At 51.8% G+C, this 19693-nt stretch overlaps 1 protein-coding gene across 4 annotated transcripts in view; it reads right to left on the bottom strand.

Moving 5' to 3' along the window:
- GRM4 (glutamate metabotropic receptor 4) overlaps positions 1-19693 on the bottom strand; it is a 226497-nt gene that overhangs the window by 132763 nt on the left and 74041 nt on the right. For all 4 annotated transcript variants that reach the window (XM_014598265.3, XM_019484893.2, XM_014598267.3 and 1 more), the window contains one exon: positions 2927-3143. In XM_014598265.3, the coding sequence (XP_014453751.1) occupies positions 2927-3143 (217 nt within the window). The remainder of the gene's footprint in view (positions 1-2926; positions 3144-19693) is intronic.

The following is a 19693-nucleotide window of genomic DNA, read 5'->3' as shown; positions in this document are numbered from 1 at the left end:
CATCCTTGCTATGGCTGCAGGGACCAACATGACCCCGCAGCCATGCGGACAGGTGAGGAGAGAGCAGACCCGAACGGCTGCTATGCAGATGGAAGGCCATTCAATGTGGCCACTGAAAATGCAGGGCTCAGACTCATTAAAGGAGCCTCAGAGACCCTGTTTTCCAGCCTAGGACTTCTTCTCTGACACATGCACAAAAGTGGCTTCACAACAAGAAAGTCCCTTGAGAGGCTATTCCTTTTGCAGGGATGTTTTCCCCAGGACAGAGACCCTAACCACCCTCCGCACCGTTAGGTTACCCAGCACATTGACCATCAGATACAATGGGCAACGCAGCTAGCACAGAAGGGGCTCACAGAGAGAGCGAGAGAGTCTCTTAATCAAGGACGCAAAATTTATGTCGTGCCTGGTTCATCGTTGGTCCAGAATCGGGGGGGTTTTGTTGGTTTTTTGTATTTTTTTTTAACTCCAGCTGTAGCCACGCGTTGCCAGCCAGCCCAGGGATGATTTATACTTCAGCGAATGAATCGATACGATATATGGCCAAAGACATCTTTAATCTTTCAGAAGGATTAGGCTGCAGAGGGGGCCGTCAGCAGCAGTCTACAGCCCTTCGCTTCAGATTTCAATTTGGAGAGCGGCTTTTTTTTCTTCTCCCACCCTCCACTTCCTATGCCTTCCTCCCACTCCCTTTTCCCCCTTGCCTCTCGCGTCCTGCAGCTAAAGCCATTCAAAACATCAAATCCCATTTAGTAGCTGGGCACTGCTGCAAGGGGTGAGCCATTTGTATCGCAACCACCATGCACAAGGCCACTTGGGTACCAGGCCTGTGCCTGGAAGGAAGGCAGTGACCAACTGGGGAGTGCCAGCCTGCCCCACAAAATGGGCTCCCTTGTCCCAACTGTGTTGGTGCCAAGTGGCCAGAAACCAGCCCAATGCTGCCTGCAGTGGAAATACCTGGTAAAAAGGCAACCATGCCCTCCCATGGGAGCAGGAGTGGTGTTAGGGCTGGAGAAGACATAGCAAGACCTGGCTTTAGGCAGTCTTGCACAGTTGAGGACTCCCCTCAATGCTACCCCAACCAGTGCCAAGAGCTGGTCCTGCCCCCATCAGCCCCCACATAGAGGGGCATTGCCTCCCGTACTGGCTGATGCACCAGTGCAGGGATGACTTAGGAAAATAACGTGCAAGGCGGGACCGAGAGAATAGGAACCAGCTTGCCTCGTTGTCCCCCTGCAAGGCTTCAGGCCTCCAAGCCAGGACAGCCTTCAACTCCCTGCAGGGGGGTTGCCAAAGAGGATGGAGCTGGACTGTTCTCGGTGGTGGCAGATGACAGAACAAGAAGCAATGGGCTCCAGTTGCAACAAGAGAAGTTTAGGTTGGATATCAAGAAAAACTCTCACTAGGAGGGTAGAAAAGCACTGAAACAGGCTACCCAGAGAGATGGTGGACTCTCCATCCTTGGAGGTTTTTAAGACCTGGCTAGCCTTGCCTGGGATGATCTAGTTGGGGCTGGTCCTGCTCGGAGCAGGGGTTAGACTAGATGTGACCTCCTGAGGTCCCTTCAACCCTCATCTTCTATGATACTATAAGCAGAGAGGGAAATCCAGAGGCTGGGAGCATGAAAAGGAGCCTAGTCAGGGATTTAGCTCAGACAGAGAGGAGGAGGAGGAAGAGGAGGAGGAAGAGGAGGGTATCTATATTGTTTTAACAGCAATCCCAAGAACCAAACCCTGCCTGCTGGTGCCTGTCCTGTACACCCCACATGCCAAAAAAATGTCATGTGGTTGGCTGCTGGCTCTCAGGAGCTCAGTCTCAGGTGTGCTCCCAAGGCTGGCACTGGGCAAACCACCCTAATGACTGTACAGTGCATTTTGTAATGAGCACATAATGCATTTTTAACAACAGGTATAGACAGAGTGGCCGGGGTTTTTGTTTCTCAGTCCCTGGGAAGATAATACATCCACAGGCAGGGACAAAACTCCCAATTAGCCCAACCTGGAGCACAGGGAGTCGTGGAAATGTTTATCTGAGCTGGGAAGGGCACTAGGATCTGTCCCATTATGCACACGTTTCCTCCCTCCATCACAGGCCTTGTCCTGGTTATACTGAATACGGGCGGCTCCTTCTGGTGTGACCCCTGCTCTGCCCAACACCCAGACCCAAGTGCCCTGGATTGCAACTATGTCTGCAACAGGCAGAGTGCCCAAAGGGCCACCCCCAGAGAAAATCACAGCATGAGCTCAATCACATTACTATAGACGTGGACAGAGCTGGAGGGAGATGTCACACCTCAGGAGCCAGCTGAGTCCCATAACGCAAAGGAGACCTCTACAGCCACCTGCCTAATTTTTACTGCTGCGTATGGCTCAGGGAACACCCACTTTTCCCTCCCCATCTCTTCCACGTTCCCTCACGAAAAATCACCAACAGCTTCCGTGTCAGGGCCAGGCAGAATGGAAAAACCAAAATCGCAAGTCTTTTTTGAGGGAGGGGAAAAGTGTCCTCTGCCCCACTTTCAACAGGGATGTCAAAATTCATCCTAAAAACCAGCCTGCTCCCTCCCTAGGTCATCATTTCCTATCCAAATTAGCCAAGAAGACTCCAGCCTTCATTTATTTCAAGAAGGATGGATTCCTCTGAAATGAAGAGAGATGGCGGGCGAGTCCCTTCCAGACAGAAGGTCCTGCCGTCTACCCACACAGAGATCCACCTGTGTTGTACCCCTAATCCCCATCAGTCCCACCCATAATGACCCAAATTTAAACTAACGCCAAGAGAGAAGCAGGAACTTAACCCTGCTCCCCCACAAAAACTGTGAGCTCCGTTCTTCTTGAGCAATCAAGCTGCATTTTACCCTGGTCCTTTGCAGTCTCGCACATCATTCCAACCCCATGGGCCGTATCTCAGCAGAGCGCTTACTCACCATCCTCTCTGCACTTCTGGATGAAGGCCTCCACCCCGCTCTCGCCATAGCTTCCCTCAGAGGCTAAGGTGGAGACGTAATTCCACTTGAGCGCCTTGACAATGTCCACCATGGCCTGGGCTTGGTAGGTGTCGGAGGGGACAACGCGGGAAAAGAAGTCGTACCGACTGTTGTCGCTCAGGTCGGGGGCGGTGGAGGCATAGCTTATTTGGGGGATCTGCAGGAACAAGGAAAGAAAGGGCACCAGATTAGCAAGGAGCAGCAAGCCAGAGGACCATACCGTCACATCCCCCCAGCTGCTTATCTGACGCAAGTGAGGAACTTCCCAAACCAGCCAACAACATCTGGAGCAAGCAAGTGTGCCAGATTAGACAGACCCGCCAACAACATCTGGAGCAGGCAAGCGTGCTAGATTAGACAGAGTGGGCGTGAAGACAGGAGCTACCAAGAGGCAAACATGGCACGTGCTGAGGTCTCCCAGCCTCTCTGCAGTTCACAGCCATTGCTTTCCCTCAATTTTTAAAACACACATTCCCCACCCCTCAAAAGGAATTGCAATTCATTTTTAAAAACATTTTTTCCAGCTAAAGGAACAGGCTGGAGCTAACAGAACGACAGCACTGCAGGTATCCAACGGCAATAAAAGGCAGCACTCAGATTTGCAATGCCAGCACACCTTCAAACGCACGGCCATACATCTGCCAAGCCCTGGACACAGCCAGACACACCGATGTCTAATAAAGGGACAGGGAAGGGAAAAAGCAAAGGCTTTGCAAGCATGCAGCTGGCCAACATTCCCAGACTCCTCCAAACAGCAGTTCTGCAGTAGGCAGATCTGTGCTGCTTCGTGGCGCAGCACCACGGGGACACTTGGGTGCATTCATCTGAACATTGAGAGCTTTTTCCAGCCCCCTACGAGAGTCCGAGCTCCACGAAGCAGGCTAGGGATCAGCCAAGGTCGCTTTGTTGCTGCAGCTGGTTGCGGTAAGAGCCTAACCATGTTGTCCTGTTGAAATTTTCCATCCCTATCTCAGAACACTTTAAAGAGGCAGGTCAGTGCTGGAAACGGAGGGAGAGAAAGGAGAAATGGCTTGCCCGAAATCCAACAGCAGATCAGGGACAGAAACTCCCTGCTCTGCTCTCTCTCCACTGGACCACATGGTTTCCGTGAGTGCTTCTCCAGCATGATTTGCAAACAGCACCGCCAGAGGCCAACAATACAAGCAGAAAACAGAGCGAGGAAAGATGAAAAGATGGCAGGATACTGGCTCCAAGTGCCAGGTCTTTTAGACAATCCAAAGTCTTTGATCCTTGTCAGTGCCCCGAGATCTAACAAACTCCATCCATAGAAGAGCACGGGAAAGGAAAGGATGTTTTTCTTCTCCTCGCTCCCCAAATAACAGATTCAATCCGATCGCATACACAAAGAGCAGAAAGCACGTCGCAGGATTAACACCCACAGCCGTCGTCTTGTATTTTCTCCCACAAAAGTTCTTGGCTGGGCAACAGAGCCCGGTGGATAAAGACAGGCACTGGTGTGTCCCCGGGAAGAAAAGAAACCAGGCCTATTCTGCAGAAGCAGACAAGGAAGGAAAAGATTCCCATTCGATTCTCAGCCCTTTTCCCAGGCAGAGCCACAAAAGAGGATGCTGAGGGGCTTGTGATGCTGCCTAACCAGCCAGCAAAACGGTTCTGTGATACTTTAATTTCTTCCCCTTTTTGCCCCTCCTTGCATTTGCTCCTTAGCTGCGTTTCCCCCCCGCCCGCCTATGCCTCCTCCTCCTCCCGCACTTTGAGCCTAATTATGTCGATCTTCAAAGGGGGCAGCCACAAACTCCAGGGACCAGACAGTCAGGGTGGAAGGGGGGTAGAAAAACGCTGGGTAGCTGAGTGATCAACAAGTCCCTTTGATTACAAGTGCAGCAGCACGGGAGCCCCGTGGCTGGCAGGGAGGTCAAGAGCTCCTGCCTCCCTGCGCTTTGATTCTTGTGCGCTGCATTGATACTGGCCCATCAGGTCATCTTGATCTCCCCACCCCGGGCTCACAGTCCACCCAATCATGAGAGTGCTCCTCATACGCCGTGATGGGAAGCACATGCCTGGGCCCAAATCCTGGTGGTCACGATGGCCACAGTGCTGTCAGTTAGATTTGCCCACCCCCCACAATGCTCTTCCCCCTCTTACCCAAAAATGGGGAATAGATCCCTCTAGGAGATGGTCGCTCTCTTGGACTTCTGGGATCTTCTCCCTCGGGAGATGGGAGAACAACTGACTATCTCAGGAGTCCGTCTATTTGAATCTGGAGAAAAGTTGGGCAGAGCCCAGCTCCCTCCAGCTAGGGAGAGGCAGCGACCCAGGAACTGAGGAGTTATGCGGGACGACACATGGGAAAAACAGAGGTTGCCTGAAAGTTGGAACTGCAAAATGAGGCTTTCCTCAAGAAAAGACCCTCCCCACACATGGACTTCTGCCTGCTGAGCAAATAGCCCCCCAGTCCCAAGAGGCCCTGGCATCTCATTCTGGCACAGCCCATGGTCCAAGCCGGTCGCTGCCGGACTGGGCCTCAGCTTCACCCTTGCTGGACCAAGGGGCCTGAAATTCTACCCAATGAAGCATTAAATAAGCCTTTTAAATTAATCAGAGCTGCCTTGCCTTGAATGGTACATTAGGATGATTTAGTACCAGAGGATCTTGTGCTGCCTAGCACTTATACAGCACTTTACCTCTTCAAAATGCTCTGCAGATGTTAATTAATCTTAGAGATGGAGAAGACTTATTAAATTATCAAGTCTGTTCTCCCCTCACCAACCCCAAGTTCCCTTACAGAAGATGCATCGGGTCTCAAACAGGCAGCAGGCTCTCTCGGCCACAGGTCTGCAGGTCGCTTGCAACGCCTTTCGTTCCAGCAATGCATTTTGCAAACAGTGCATGGAGAAATCATCCCCCCTTCCCCACTGCTATGCAGCCTCCTCGGGGGTGGCACTCAACAGCTCAGCATTACGCAGCAACAGCGCCCAGCAGCGGAGGGCAGGCCATGGATACGAAGAAGAATGGAGCCCTATAGAAAACCCCAGGGATTCTGGAAGATAAGGGGACATGTAATTACCTGGATTGGAGCAGTGCCAGGATATGAGAGCATTATTGCCAGTCTAGTGGGAAAAAACAGGTGCTGTGGACATGCTAGCGAGCACAATGGAGCAGGATCTAGGGGCTGCACTTCATTCCACAGCTTTGTCTCGAGCTATGCAGACCTCTCACACCCGGCTAGAGCAACACCTTGCAGCCGGCTCGGTGTGAACACATAGCTGGAACAGCCAGGAAGCATTTGCTAACCTGGCTTCACCCTTCATTTAACTCGTTATCACGCACAAAATCAGTTTAGCAAGTGCAACCTCAGCGCCTCGCGCTATTCCGTCCCCCTACCCCACACACACTTCAGGAACAAACAGGCAATCACTGCTCAAGAGAAAGCGAGCACTGACATAACCGTGGGGGTACTGCTGGAGATTGTAGCAATACCACAGTCACTGCAGGCTACTGGGATATTTGCTGAATGTAGGTAAATTGGCACAGGCTGTGTTCAATCTACAAGAGTCATAACACCTGTGTCAAGCAATCAGCTCACCCACCGCACAAAAGTTGAGGCCTCGTACAAGAGGCTGCCTAGGTCGGGCTGAAATGAGCAGAAAGCAGCTTGGGAACTGGCTGGCTCTAGTGAGAGCTACAAGATCAAGAGCCTGTGAGGCTGGCCCTAAGCTTAATTACACTCCCCTCTAATTACCGCGATTCGCCAAAGCAGTTTGGTGCAACTCGGTGCCCTCTACTGTGATTGGGCCCAGTCCCTCCCCCCACCGTAGTTTTGGACATGCCCCACGTCTCTGCGAGCGGGTACAATGAGGAAAGCTGTACCAGACTCTCGTGATGAGCAGCACTCAGTCTGGCCCTGGGTGGATCACCCAGAGACCGTGGCACTGAGAGCCCCTGGCATGTTGGCACGTCACTTAGAGCCCAAGGGCAGCGCGAACTTGGGTAGAATCCTGCATTCTTCCCTAGAGGGAGTAAATACACACAAGCCTAATATTTTCTTGTACTTATGTTGTCCTTGATAGATGAATAGAAATTGCTTGTTGGCTGAGTCACCAGTGATGAAAACAAAGACCCAAGGCAGTCACAGAGCCATTACTAAGAACAGCAAACGTGGGCTTTGGCCTGTTAGGATAATTGAGCCCAAGCTTGAAGTCCTCACAAAAGTAAAAGCTTCCCACGGCTGTCCTCTTGTAAGGCAGTCTGGGCTGTGGGGGTCTGTGCCCCAAGGCCCAGCTGCGTGGTGGGCATTCGACGTACCAGGGCCGAGAGATCCTGGGAGGAGGCTGCACCCCACAGCTACGATGCTTGAGAGTCTGCCCGCAACACTGAAATATACTGCAGGGCAAAGGGAGGGGGGTCCCGGTGCCGACATGCCCAAAGACTGAGAAGCACTGCTGGGGGCATCTGTGCCCCGAGACTAGGAGGATATGCTCAATCTCATCCCAATGCACAGAGAGGAGCTGTTTGATCCCAGCTGGAGCAGTGTCTAACCTAAAAATAAACACCCAGGCCTATGCACTCCTGCCAGTGACCTGAAGGGGTAGGGGTACCCCCTAAGCTCCCATGCAAAGACCCCCAGCCAGCAAGGGCCCCCCTCCTGCACTCTCTTCAAGGCCTGCTAACCAGGTGCTCTCTGACATCCTTGCTTCTAGACCTGGGCTGCCTTTCCCTCTCCCCCCCACCCCCCCGACTCTCTCCCCCTCTGCTGTGCCCTCCTCCCCAAGCCCGTTCCCATGCCACAGCTCACAGTTTCTCTTTTATTTATTTATTATTTCACTCCTTCTCTCGCTCTCTATTAAATGTGACGCGAGTGTTGTAAGCCCACGACTCCACCTGAATGCTAAGAGGCCCTTGTAAAGCAGGAGCTTCTCTTTTAACTACCTGCAAAAAAAAAAATGAGAGAGGGAGAGAGCATAGGAGGAGGCGGAGAGGAGAGGGAGAGAATCTTTATCAAGGCACAAATAGGATTATTCTATGTGACAATCTGCTTTGTGCCCCATTCCAAGGGGCTCTGATCTGCTTATTGGGTATCTGTGACCAGGAATACAATGCTTGATTAAAATTTGGCTCAGCCAGTGAAGCGCTCATCTCGTAACCTTTTTCGGGGCTGGGGTATCCATTTCTTCTTCTAGACAGAAACAGAGATGTTGGGAGTTGTGCCCCCAGAAGACAGAAATCAAAAGAGATGTTCTGGAAGAGGGTGGAGTGGGGAGCAGGACAGGGAGTGGGCCGGATAGATGGAGTGCATAGAGATGCACGGGGGCATGATGTCAGCATGCCTGAATGAGAACGGGCATGTGTGAACACACGTGTGTCAAGGTGTGTGTGTGTGTGTGCGCATGTCAAGGCGCATGTGCACAGATGCAGGCATGTGCCTGTGGCTTGGCTCACGTGCAAGCAGGTTTGAGCGCTTAGGCACGAGTTTGCACGTGTGTGCTTGCTCATGTAGGTAAGTATGCAAGTGTGTGTGCGTGCACACGTGCATCTGTACATGTGTGCAAGCATGAGAGACAGAGCCTTCTCATGGGAGTGTGCATGAGTATATGTGCACACATGTGGGTGTGAGTACCTGCGTACAGAGGTTCCCTGGCTGCGTGACAGCGCATGCCTGAGTGGGTGGATGAGGGAGCTCCAAGGGCCTTCAAAAGGCAGTGACTGGAGTGTCAGCTGGGTAGTCACTCCTGTGAGGCTGCCTCGTGCAGCAGGGGATCCTGAGATAGCAGAGCAAACCCAAGTCCTCTTCCCATCGTTCCTCCAACCATCAATTTATTCCCCAAGCCCAAAGCTGCTGAGCAGTGTGCAGCTCCCTCCTCACTCAGCTCTTCATCATAAGCTCCCTGGCTCCGCAAAGGACTAAACTCTGCCTCGGTTAGGGATGCTCCATTTTCCCCATGCAAAACCCCCAGCCAGACACTACCATCTGACAGCGATGCCGGGAGGTGAGTGCAAAGCAAAGGAGGAGCTGTGTGCTGGAACCCAGGAGCTCACATCAGTTTCTAAAGTGTATACAACATAGCATCAGAGCACCTCACCATCGTTTCCTTATGGCATCACCGCAAAGTAAAGCAGATAAGGAATGCAGGCAAAAAGAAACAGTGACTTGGTCAAGGTCACACATGGGGGCAGCAGACTGGCCCAGGTCCCCCACATCCCAGGTTAGTGCCCTGACCACTGGGACATCCTTCCTTTCCAGACTGCATCCCGCACAGGGCCAGCTGAAAGCAGACGCCCACACAACAGCTGGCAGCCTCTCCCAACACCCACAGCATCCAAGGATTGGGCTGAGCAGCGGGTCCTGGAGTCTGAGCCCCCCTGCCAGCCCATCAGGACTCCCAGCATCTGCTTCCCTTGCAGCACCTTCATGCTCATCCATCACCTTCAGATGGATGGTGACGCACGAGCACACCTGAGCCTGAGTGGTGCAGGGCAGCGACACCATAGATTCAGCACTGAGCACATGCAGAGTGGGAATGAGTGGAAGGGACATATTTTTACAGTGACACTCCCTAGCACCCTTCGAAACAGGGTAGATAGGCAGGTCACACATGTATGCAGCCTTGGTACACACACACACACACACACACACACACACACACACACACACACACACACACACACAGAGGCACAAGCTAACTCTGCCACCACTAGAAAGCAGGTCAGGATGAACACACCTTGGCAGGGTTTTGTGTGGGAGCTCAGGACCAAAATAGCAGAGAGCGCTGGGGGCAGGACTGAGGGACACTGGCAGGGCTGTGTAGGAGTTTACCGAGCATCTCTGGAGCTGTGTCTAGCTCTAGGCAATGCGGTGACTCAAGTCCCTCTTTCTGACAATTTGGTCTGGAGGGTTTTTTATAGCCAGTTACTAAACTAAGGCCAGAAAATACCTGCTGATGTGCAGGCTACAAACTTTAAGCTATATTTTAAATAAACAAACAGAGGGACTTTTCTTCTACATTCAACTTTGGGGGGGTGGGGGGGGGGGAGAAAATAAAATACCAATTCCCAACAGACTGCTTCCAAAGAAATTTTCTGGCTGCTTTCTCCCCTCCCTTTTGCTTTTTGATCTCCAGGCCTACAATAGCCTAACTCCCTACATCAGCTATTTTCGCAGATAAAAGACAAAAGTGCTTTTAGATCCATAAAAAGCAAGCGCAGGCAGGGAATTCAAGGTTTTTAAAAGAAAAACAATGGAGGGGGAGGGGAATATCTACTGCATATTTGGGCAGCATCTCTTATGAGACCAGAAAAAACAACTCACCAAGAGACACCAGTTTCTGAAATCCAGCCTCTCTGCTCACGTGGTTAGCACACAACGGATAGTCACTCCTCCTGACCATGTCCTGGTGTCACTTTCCCAGCACTGTCCTTCCTCCCCCAGAACCACTGTCCCAGTATCAGGCCGCCTGTGACTAGGAACCAATTCTCCCTAAACAACAGTGCCGGTGTCATACTATCTCCAGTCCCCCTCAACGACAGTCTCATCGTGACATATTTTTTAGGAAAGCCAACATCTCTTCCCCCCTTGGTTTCTATCCAGTGCTGTGACTCCCTGCTAATCAGGAAGCTAGAAGAGAGGAAGGGAAAATTTTCAAAAATTCATTGAATTCCCAGTACTAACCCAGGACCTTCTTAAAACTCATCCTGCATCTGTCAACATCTCTGTCAATTTTTATTGACAGTGAGGATCAATGTCATGGCCTCCTCGAATGGCTGGCTAATCTCATGACATGATGCCACCCACAACCATGGCCAAAACCCAAGAAGGTGTATGAGGAACTCAAGGAAGCTGCTGGGGCTGATGTTCAGCTATTCCTAAGTCCCTTTAGACTGCTCTGATAGCAAGGGACCTCCAGAGGTGGGGTTAAGCTGGCATAAAGGGTTTGTCTGATGCCTGGTTCCAGCTCCTGTGTGAGGCTTGGAGAAAGGGAGAGATGGGGACAAGTTCAAGGTGCGAAGCACTACTATAGCCACCGTCTTATATCCACCTGCTGCACTTCTACCATCACGACACCCACTGCTACCATCACGAGACCCTCTGGTTTGAGGAATGGAGGTCGACATCACCACCAAACAAGTCCCTTATCACAGACCCTAACCGGCCTTCAACCTGCCATGCTGTGAGTGGGCCTTGCTGAACAGGTTCCAGACAGGGCAAGGTCTGTGCATGGCCAACCTCCACCGCTGGGGTCTTTGCGACAACCCAGGCTGTCGCCGTGTCAAAGCGCACACCATGTGGCATGGTGGCATATTGTCAATGACATCTTGTCATTGTATTGACATACTGTCAATGTGGCATATTGTCAATGACTGCCTGCTGACTTAGTTCAGCGGTGGACTATAGGAACTGCACATGGCCACTGAGGACGCTATCGCATGGCTTGGTGATTTTGCACATGCTGACTGAGCCACTGCCCACCCCCAAGTGCAAGGAAACCCCACGAAGGAAAAATTAGAGCAGCCTCAAGACTGTTCCTACTCAGTCTCCGAGGTACAAAAAGCACAAAGGTCCCTTCCCACCCCTGCAAACTCCCTCTACACTCCCTGCTCCATGCACACAAGGGGAGTTGCTGAGACTTGGGCCTCACATCGTTACAACAGCAGAAATATGGTATAAGGAGAGAGAGGCCCTGCAAGCTTTCAAACTGTTCTGCAGTCAGCTGAATTACTCTGGTGCTAGCTAACAGGACAATCAAGAACAGATTATCCTAAAAAACACAGTTTACCTAGGGAATTCCCTCCGGATCTGCCCACAGAGCAAGGCAGTGGGGAGCACTGGGGATGCGTAAATCCTTTTCCACACAAAGCAGCGGGTCAAATTGTCTATCAAAGAATCAGCGTGATTAGCCATAGAGTTCCCTTCTCCCCCCTGACACCTACACTGCCTAGGTGCCTTGATTCCATACACATTTCATTACCTCCGGTTTACGAGCTAATACAGCACTTTCTTTAATAACAGTGGAAGGCACCAATTTAACTGAATCAATTGCAGATTGAAGCAAATTAGACAAAGACAGCAATTGTGCGTTATCCCACCAGCCAGAGTTGGTGGGGATGAGATTTCTTGAGCTTAAACCATCAATTTGAGCCCCAGCACGATTAGCCAGAACTGTAATACCTGCAAAAAAAAAGAAAAATTTAAAAAAAAAGGGGCAAAGAAACTATCAAGGTAAATTCCAGATGCCACAGCAGCCAAAGACAGGTCCCCAGCAGGGTCGTTTCAAGTGAGTATATGTCCTGAAGTCAAAGAAGCCTTGAGGAGGTCTGCCATAGACCCCCTTGGCCCAGCTAGAAGACCCACCTTGCTTCCCTGGCTGGGCTGAAGGATTTTTTCCAGGCGTGATCCCATCTGATCGATACTGTAGCTGGCAGCTTCTCAAAAACCTACCCAGAGAATTCTAAGGTTGTCTCGTTTCTCTAAAATCATCTCCTAAAATATCTATGCTCTAGCCAATAGCCAAAGGTAACTGCTGCTGTATATCTACCGCCCTGCAATCACTTCTGTGGGGTCAGGAAACCGTCGGTAGCCCCAGCGGGCAAAGGAGCTAATTAAGAGCACCCCCAATGCCCTGGGTGTCCCAGCTCAGCATGGGTGTTTCAGCTACAACCGAATGACATATGCTTCTATATTCATCCAAGACCTTAAACGCTCAGTGCAGGAATTAAGGATCCCCAGCCTGCATCAGTCAAACAAAATGGTGCCTCTTGGCTTTCTGATCTCTGCAGCTGGCAAGACCTGGGTGGTGTAGACCTCAGTGTGGCTGGGAGGTCGTGCATTCTGGCTACGACAAGGTCCGCAGGGGCCCTCAAGCACCAAGGCTGTGAAATCAGCTTTCAGCACCCCCGATGGGGAGGGTGAGAGACGAGACCTGCCTCCGAGCTCCGCTTTGGCACAGGGATGAACATGAGACTCCATCTCTCATCAGAGACTACATCACCCCTCTGCTGTCTGTCCTGGCCTCCATCTCACCCACCAGCATGGAATTACCTTGGCCCCTTGGAAGTCAGGGGTGTGCAGGAAGTGGGGGTGGATCCATACCAGATACGATTTCAGGAGCAGCTAATTCCTAAACATAATTATTAATTTCATGCTTATCTTATGCAAACCTCTGGTTCACAGACAAGATGGGATTGATTTAATTAGAATTTCCATCATCAAGCCATTTGGATCGGAGCTTTTAATTAGGGTAGCGTAATAAACCACAGGGGCTGGCGGAACAAGGGTTGTAAATCGATGCCTGCTGGCCTCCTTAATCAGTGTTGGGAGGCAAGGTGTTCTCCAAACACCACCCACCACCTCCTTGCGGGTATTTATGGGAGTGATGGGGCGAGCCAGACCTGGGCATGCCTCTCCAGGCCCATCACAGACCCCTCTCTCTGGGGTGACCTTCAGAGAAGCCCTATGCGCATGGCCCACAGAAGAATTTAGGGCTGCTCCCATGACAGGGGGAATCTCCTAATAAAGGTATTAGTGTCCCAGCTATACCCAACCTCCCATTTAGTAGAGAACACAGGACCTAGAAACATAAGGGCCTTCCCTTCCCTTTGGGATTCATTTCTTCCAGAGATGCTGAATACCTGCTGCTCCTACTGACTTTGCAGGGAGTGCTGGATTTCCAGGCCTTTCTGAGTGTCTTCAGCTGAGCTCCCAAAATCCAGAGCCTCCTCCACAACATAATCAGTGTTCAGTGAACATTTTGCCTGAGGGGTTTTGCTGCTGTTGACCCAGGTGGAGTCCCCCAGAGGCAGGCACGACTGGAGGACTCCGACTCTAATAGCTCAGCGCTACGGGAAGGGCTGGGAGAGAGAAGGATTCTTGACCCCCAGGGCGGGCTGGTTTCTGCTTGACCCATTCCTCCTTGGGGATCCCCCCTCCCCACCCACCCATCCATCCAGGGACAGCAGCAATGGACCTTTGTGCAGGTCGTGTTTTTGCTCCCTGTTCCATTATCACTTCTGATATGCCCATCCCCACTGATGGTAGTGATGGAGCCGAGCAGCATGATGATCACCCCTGAGGCGAGGAACCTCCTCCTCCTCCCAGCCCTGGAGCACCAAAGGAGTCAGAAGCCCAGGGGGGTGGCTAGACCCTGCCGTGCCTCCTAGATGCCCCCAGTGCTGGGGTGTCACCCAGCAGCCCAGCCCACCTCAGGAACCTGCTATGGGTGGCCCCTGCAAAGCTGGATTTCAGAGATGGGGAGGGCTTGTTCACCCACTGAGTCATCTCCCCAAGCCTGGCCATCACAGAGCCCACCCCACTGGGAAGACCCACCACATACCCCAGGCCTCACTGTCCTGCTCCCGTGCAAGGAGCGGCCACCTGGTAACCATCTTTGGGACACGGCAGACACAGAGCTGGGCCTTGGATGCTGTAGGGAGCATGGCAGCTGGGCACGTTGCTGCTGAGAGCCTGGGTATAGCCCCCATGTGCCCTCCCGTTGCCATCCAGTGCACATAGGGCCTGTGCATCCCTGCACGAACCCCAAGCAAAGAGCAGACCACACGGCAACTGTCATCTGCTTGCAGCCCCATGCCACAGACTGTAGATATTGGGTGGGATGAGTTCCTCCAGTCAAGAAGCAGCTGTGTGACAATGCCACATGCAACAACTCTTCCTTCCCACCTGGCAGGTCTTGAGGCCCCAGAACTGGCAATCTATGTTCTGATCCATCAGGACAGGGGACAAGGCAGGACGTTGGCAGCATTAAGAGAACCCCATCTGTTCCCAGAGACATCGGCATAAATCAGGAGTAACTCTATCAACTCCAACAGAGCTGCTCTGGCTGGATGTGGAGACTACCATGGGATATGGGGACCTCCTAAACCTTCCTGGGCACTGGGCTCAGCAGCCTGCATGGGAAAAGCCAGACACATGTATTAAGCTTCACCAACCAGATGATGGGCATCACTCCAGATTGACACCAGGTACATCTGTCCCTGGACAACTGCTGAGTCCACTGCCAGGCAGTCCCCATGCTTGCTAGGATGGGCTGAAGGACCAACCAGGGCCTAATCCTGACAATCCTTACTCACATGAGTAGCCTCTACTTATCCTAGTCCACCCCGTTGCCTTCAAAGACACTGCTCTCACAAACAAGGGTTGGCTGTGTGAGCCGGCACTCGCCGGATTGGGCCTTAATTCCACATGAAACTGCTTTATTCAATCCTTTCTCTCAGGCATTAAGAATCCAAATCCACAGCGGTCGTAAAGCCTGCTCACAGCAGTGAAGTTACAAGCAGGGAGGGATCCAACCCAGTGTGTTTTCTTAGGAGCAAAGAAAATGGGGGGAGGGGGAGAAAGAGAAGAAGGGGAGGAAGGAAGATAAGGTGAAGAAGCTGGGGAAGAATAGGCAGCTTGGAGTCTGCGGCTGAATCGAAAGGGCTAACAAAAGGATCGGGGCGTTTTGATGCAAGCTCAGAGGAATTAGGGGAGATAAGAGCGGGCAGGCAAGCGGGTGCGCCAGCGCGGGGGAGCGAGAGACAGAGAAGAAACAAGATTCTCAAATCAGCACTTGTCCTATTTCATAAGCGAAATGTAGATCAATAAATTACACTCACTTTCCGAGATTTAACATGCTGACTCCGTAACCTTGTCGAGCGCGATACATCAACCGAGGGACGGGGGATGCCAAGCCGCCAAAGACAGCCCAGCTGCAGGAGGAGCACATGGGCAGGGGCACCGGGGTACCACTCCACTGCCCTCTCCCCATTCAAAAGGGGCTGAGACAGGCAGCTAATCCCTTATCTCCTGTCCCAAAGCTCCCACCAGACCAGCTCTCTCTTGTTATCTCCCCCTCTGACTGTTCTTCCCCATTATTGTCTCTGGGCAAATGAGGGAAGGGAGATTACAACCTCTGCTGCTCAGTGTTAGCTCCAGATCCTCTGCACCAGGATAGAGGGAGGCAGCAGTGAGCGAATACCCATGCATCAAACCAACCGTACCCTGCAGCGGGAGATGCGTGTAGCCCCCGGACACTCTTGGGATGCGCTGAGTTCACAAGATCAGGGAATTGCTCTAATGAATCACTGCAGCATCACTCCAGTGCGGGGGAGAGGGTCAGATGAACCGCTCAACCTGTGCCCGGCAGTGCCATGCAGCCACCTCTGGCATGGAGCGTGGCAGCTGTGCAGAGCAGGCAGTCATCAAGGGGTGGAAGCGGAGAGCCCTCTACCTTACTGAAGTGACTCACTCCTTTGGCTATAATTTATTAAACGTGTTCTCTCTCCCCCTCTTTTCAAAGAGTCGTGGGCAATACCAAGCCCAGAGTTCTTTGCAGATTGGGAGAGTGAAAAGACGTGCAAGAGAACAGATCATCTTTCCTGCACTAAAGGCCTTGATCCGGTTGCCTTAAAACACATCCAAAAAGCCTTTGCTTTGACTTATTCTCTTCCCTCCAGTGAAGATTTGAGGGCCGGGTCCTTACTCCAACACCTGCTCACACCAGCTGAGACCCTAATCCTGAGACTCCACGTGGCACCACTGGATGACACTGGCTCTATTAAAAGAATAAAGTGCAAACAGTCATAGCCATCAGAAGACAGCCTCGCTAGCCACCAGCCCCCCTGCTGCAGGTCGCTCAGCCATCCGATTGCCTCAGCTTCTGCCAAGAGTCCCTGCCACAAAATGGCACATCAGTGGGCATCTGAGGTAGACATCAAAACCAGGATCATAAAGCAACCTCCCCTTTCAAGCTGGAGGGGGCTGCATCCCTCAGACTGCCAGGCACATGGTGGGAGCACCTGTGCACTCTGCAAAGCCAACCTGAAGCCTATGTGATGTGTTGATGCATCATCTTCCAAGGCTTCAACTACGAGCTCCTGCTGATGGCTCGGGAGCCAGCTCCCTAAAACAAGCTGGTACAGCAGGTCCCAGGCTCCACTGCCCAGAGCTCAGTGACAAAAGGGGGGGGATGAAACATGGAGTGCTCCTGATGGTTGAGAAGCCGCCGTGCATTGGTGCTCTCTGCGTGGTTGCAGGAAGCACAGCCAGATAGGATGAATTACACTTGGAGCCCAGAGAGCGCCATGCCATTGATTTTCATCTTGTGCTGTGAAAGGTGGATGATGGACTGGCATCAAGGTAGCAGCACAGCCAAGCTGCCAGGCTCCAGGCAAAGTATCCATCAGGAGGGACACGGGGAAGTCAGAGAAGAACTTCCCCCTTCCCAGCATTGTGTTTCAAACCTCCTGGGCTCTCATCAAACATGCCAGTTGCTTTTCCTTCCAGCCAGGCCTGTCATTTCCCCCATCAGTTGCCATGCACCAGTGCTTAGCCTGTGTTTTAGTCCATAGGGGCTTGGTTTTGATGTGGTCCAATCTATAATTAAGATCTAAGGTAATTGGATACTGCAGCCGGCTTATTATTCTTTTGCCAATAATGCTGTAAACACTCTGGGACTCTCCCTTCATTGGAAAAAGACTTTAATTCTCATTCTCTCCCTAAAAAAAAAATAACAAAAGTCTTAATTTTGTTCCAATGTGGAACAAAAACAAATGTCACAACCTCAGAACCTTTCACGAAACAGCCCTTTGTTTTCCAGCCAGTCCAAATCTCGTTCCAGCTCTGGCTGAGTCTACCTGCCATCTTGAGAGAGCTCCTTTGCCTCATTAAGATCATGAGATCTCTGGGGCAAGGATCACCTCTTTGATCTACGTTTGTACAGCAACTGGTACTGCGGGGTCCTGGACCATCGGTGGGGCTCAAGGAGTATTACAATACAAATATTAATCTGTGCCTTGGTCTCCAGCTACACAACACATTAACCGGAGAGAAAATGGACTTGACTCCATAGTAAAAACAAAGAAGATACACAGTGCACAGCCTGACCACAAAGAAAGGCTCTCCCCTGCACAGTGATGGTGGAAAGAGAGGAGTAATTACATGCCGGTGACAGGTCATGTGTCCACTTCCCTAGTCAGCCTCAGCCATGGGTTAGCCCTCTGCTCAGGGCACACCAGCTTCCCATGGCCTGGTGGCCGGGTGCTATCATAGTGTGGGCAGCCCGCTCCTCCTACGTACAGAGTAGCTCCTCTATAGAATAAAACTCAGAGAGAACGACACTGTAGTAATTATGCCATGTGTTCACACCCTCCATCTCCCCCCGTCTGCAGCAAGGGACTAATGAGATGGGGCACTGCGAGGAACTCCCAAAACATCCTGCTTTGCCTGCCTTTCATGTCATCTCCAGCACAGCAGGCAGAAATTAAGTAAACCGTGTTTAAAAACCCAAGTCCCTCACAGGCTTTTCCCATGGAGGAGAGAGTGAGAATCATAGAGATTAGTCACAGGTAGAAAGTGCCCAGATACAACGCCAGTGCAGGCAGCAAATAACCTGAATAGACCACAGCAAAATGACTCGGGGCACTGGGGGGAAAGCCATAGGGAGAATGATCCCCAGACATAGGCAGTGCATGGTCAACACACCTCCACCCCTTATTTCCTCTCTGGTCCATCGGCTCAGCAGCACTGACAGGCCCGAATGAAGCCCTGCCACTCACTCGGTTTCCATGGGGGCATGTTCACCAAGCATTCAGCCACCACAGCTTGGCTTGCATCTACAGCCAGGATGGTCTCCTATCCAAGCACTGGCTGGGCTCCAAGCTGCTTAGCCTCCTAGGATCAGATGGAAAAAGGGGCATTCAGTACAGCACAGGCACTTCACCACCTTATGCTAAGTGCTACTTGTTTGATCCCCATACCATCTAGGAGTGCTGCCCTACCTAGGGGAAGGAGATGGACCCAGAGGTAAGAGCTGGGTTTTCAACCAGTCGCACAGACAGGAGCCAGGAGCAGCAGGTGCTGGAGAAAGACTGCTAGTACTCTGAAGCGAGCCCCTGGAGAAGACTAGTAAGGGTCTTGCTACCTAAGTGACCAGCCTAGTACATCCCACCGGGCCTATCAGTCTGCAGAGCTGCTTATAGCTCAACAGTGAGCCACAATCATGGGAGCAGGAGCCCACTGCACTAGGGCTATGTTCAAACACAGAGCAAAAAGCCAGTCCCTGCCCCAGAGAGCCGAGTGCCCACATTTAAGACCAGAGGCAACAGGTGGAAGAAGACAGAGAGGAGAGCCCAGGGGAGCAGTGAGATGTCACTGGTCAGCATGATGGACAATGCTTTCTGTGTATCGGCTGCCTCACCGAGGTCACGGCTTTTGTAGACATCTAAGCCAGGAGTTTTTAAAGCAGGGAATTGAAGGAGCCTCTACCAGGGAAGGGGGCATTGATTCTCAGCCTTGGTCACTAGGCAGCCACTGAACCAGTGAACACCCAGCCACAGACACCGCCGACTGTCAGCAGCAGGGCCAGACACTGGTACGAGCATGGGCTGATCCCTGCCCAGGGCCTGCTCTGAAGACAAAACGCACCCTATCCGCACTAAGTACCACCATATAAATGAGGGTCCATTGACATGACTGACTGACAAGGGAACAAGCCAGCCCCAATGCATTGGAGGAAGTTGCTGCAGGAAGAAGCCAGCCTGCTAAAGGAGCTACTCCAAGGAGAAGGATGAATTTCCTATGCATCAAACCAATCCATATTTCATGAGCTTGCTGAAAAGAATCCCCATTAGATGGGACATCAGACCTATTAACCTTCCCCGCGGTACCAGCTATGCTCACTTTATGGCCAATACTAACATATGCAGCCATTCAAGCTAAGATAAGGGCTATCACATCTCATG

The sequence above is a fragment of the Alligator mississippiensis genome, chromosome 14 (genome assembly GCF_030867095.1).
Source record: "Alligator mississippiensis isolate rAllMis1 chromosome 14, rAllMis1, whole genome shotgun sequence".
NCBI lineage: Eukaryota > Metazoa > Chordata > Crocodylia > Alligatoridae > Alligator > Alligator mississippiensis.
The sequence above is the reverse complement of the archived record's forward strand: the minus strand, read 5'-3'. Positions and strand labels throughout refer to the sequence as shown.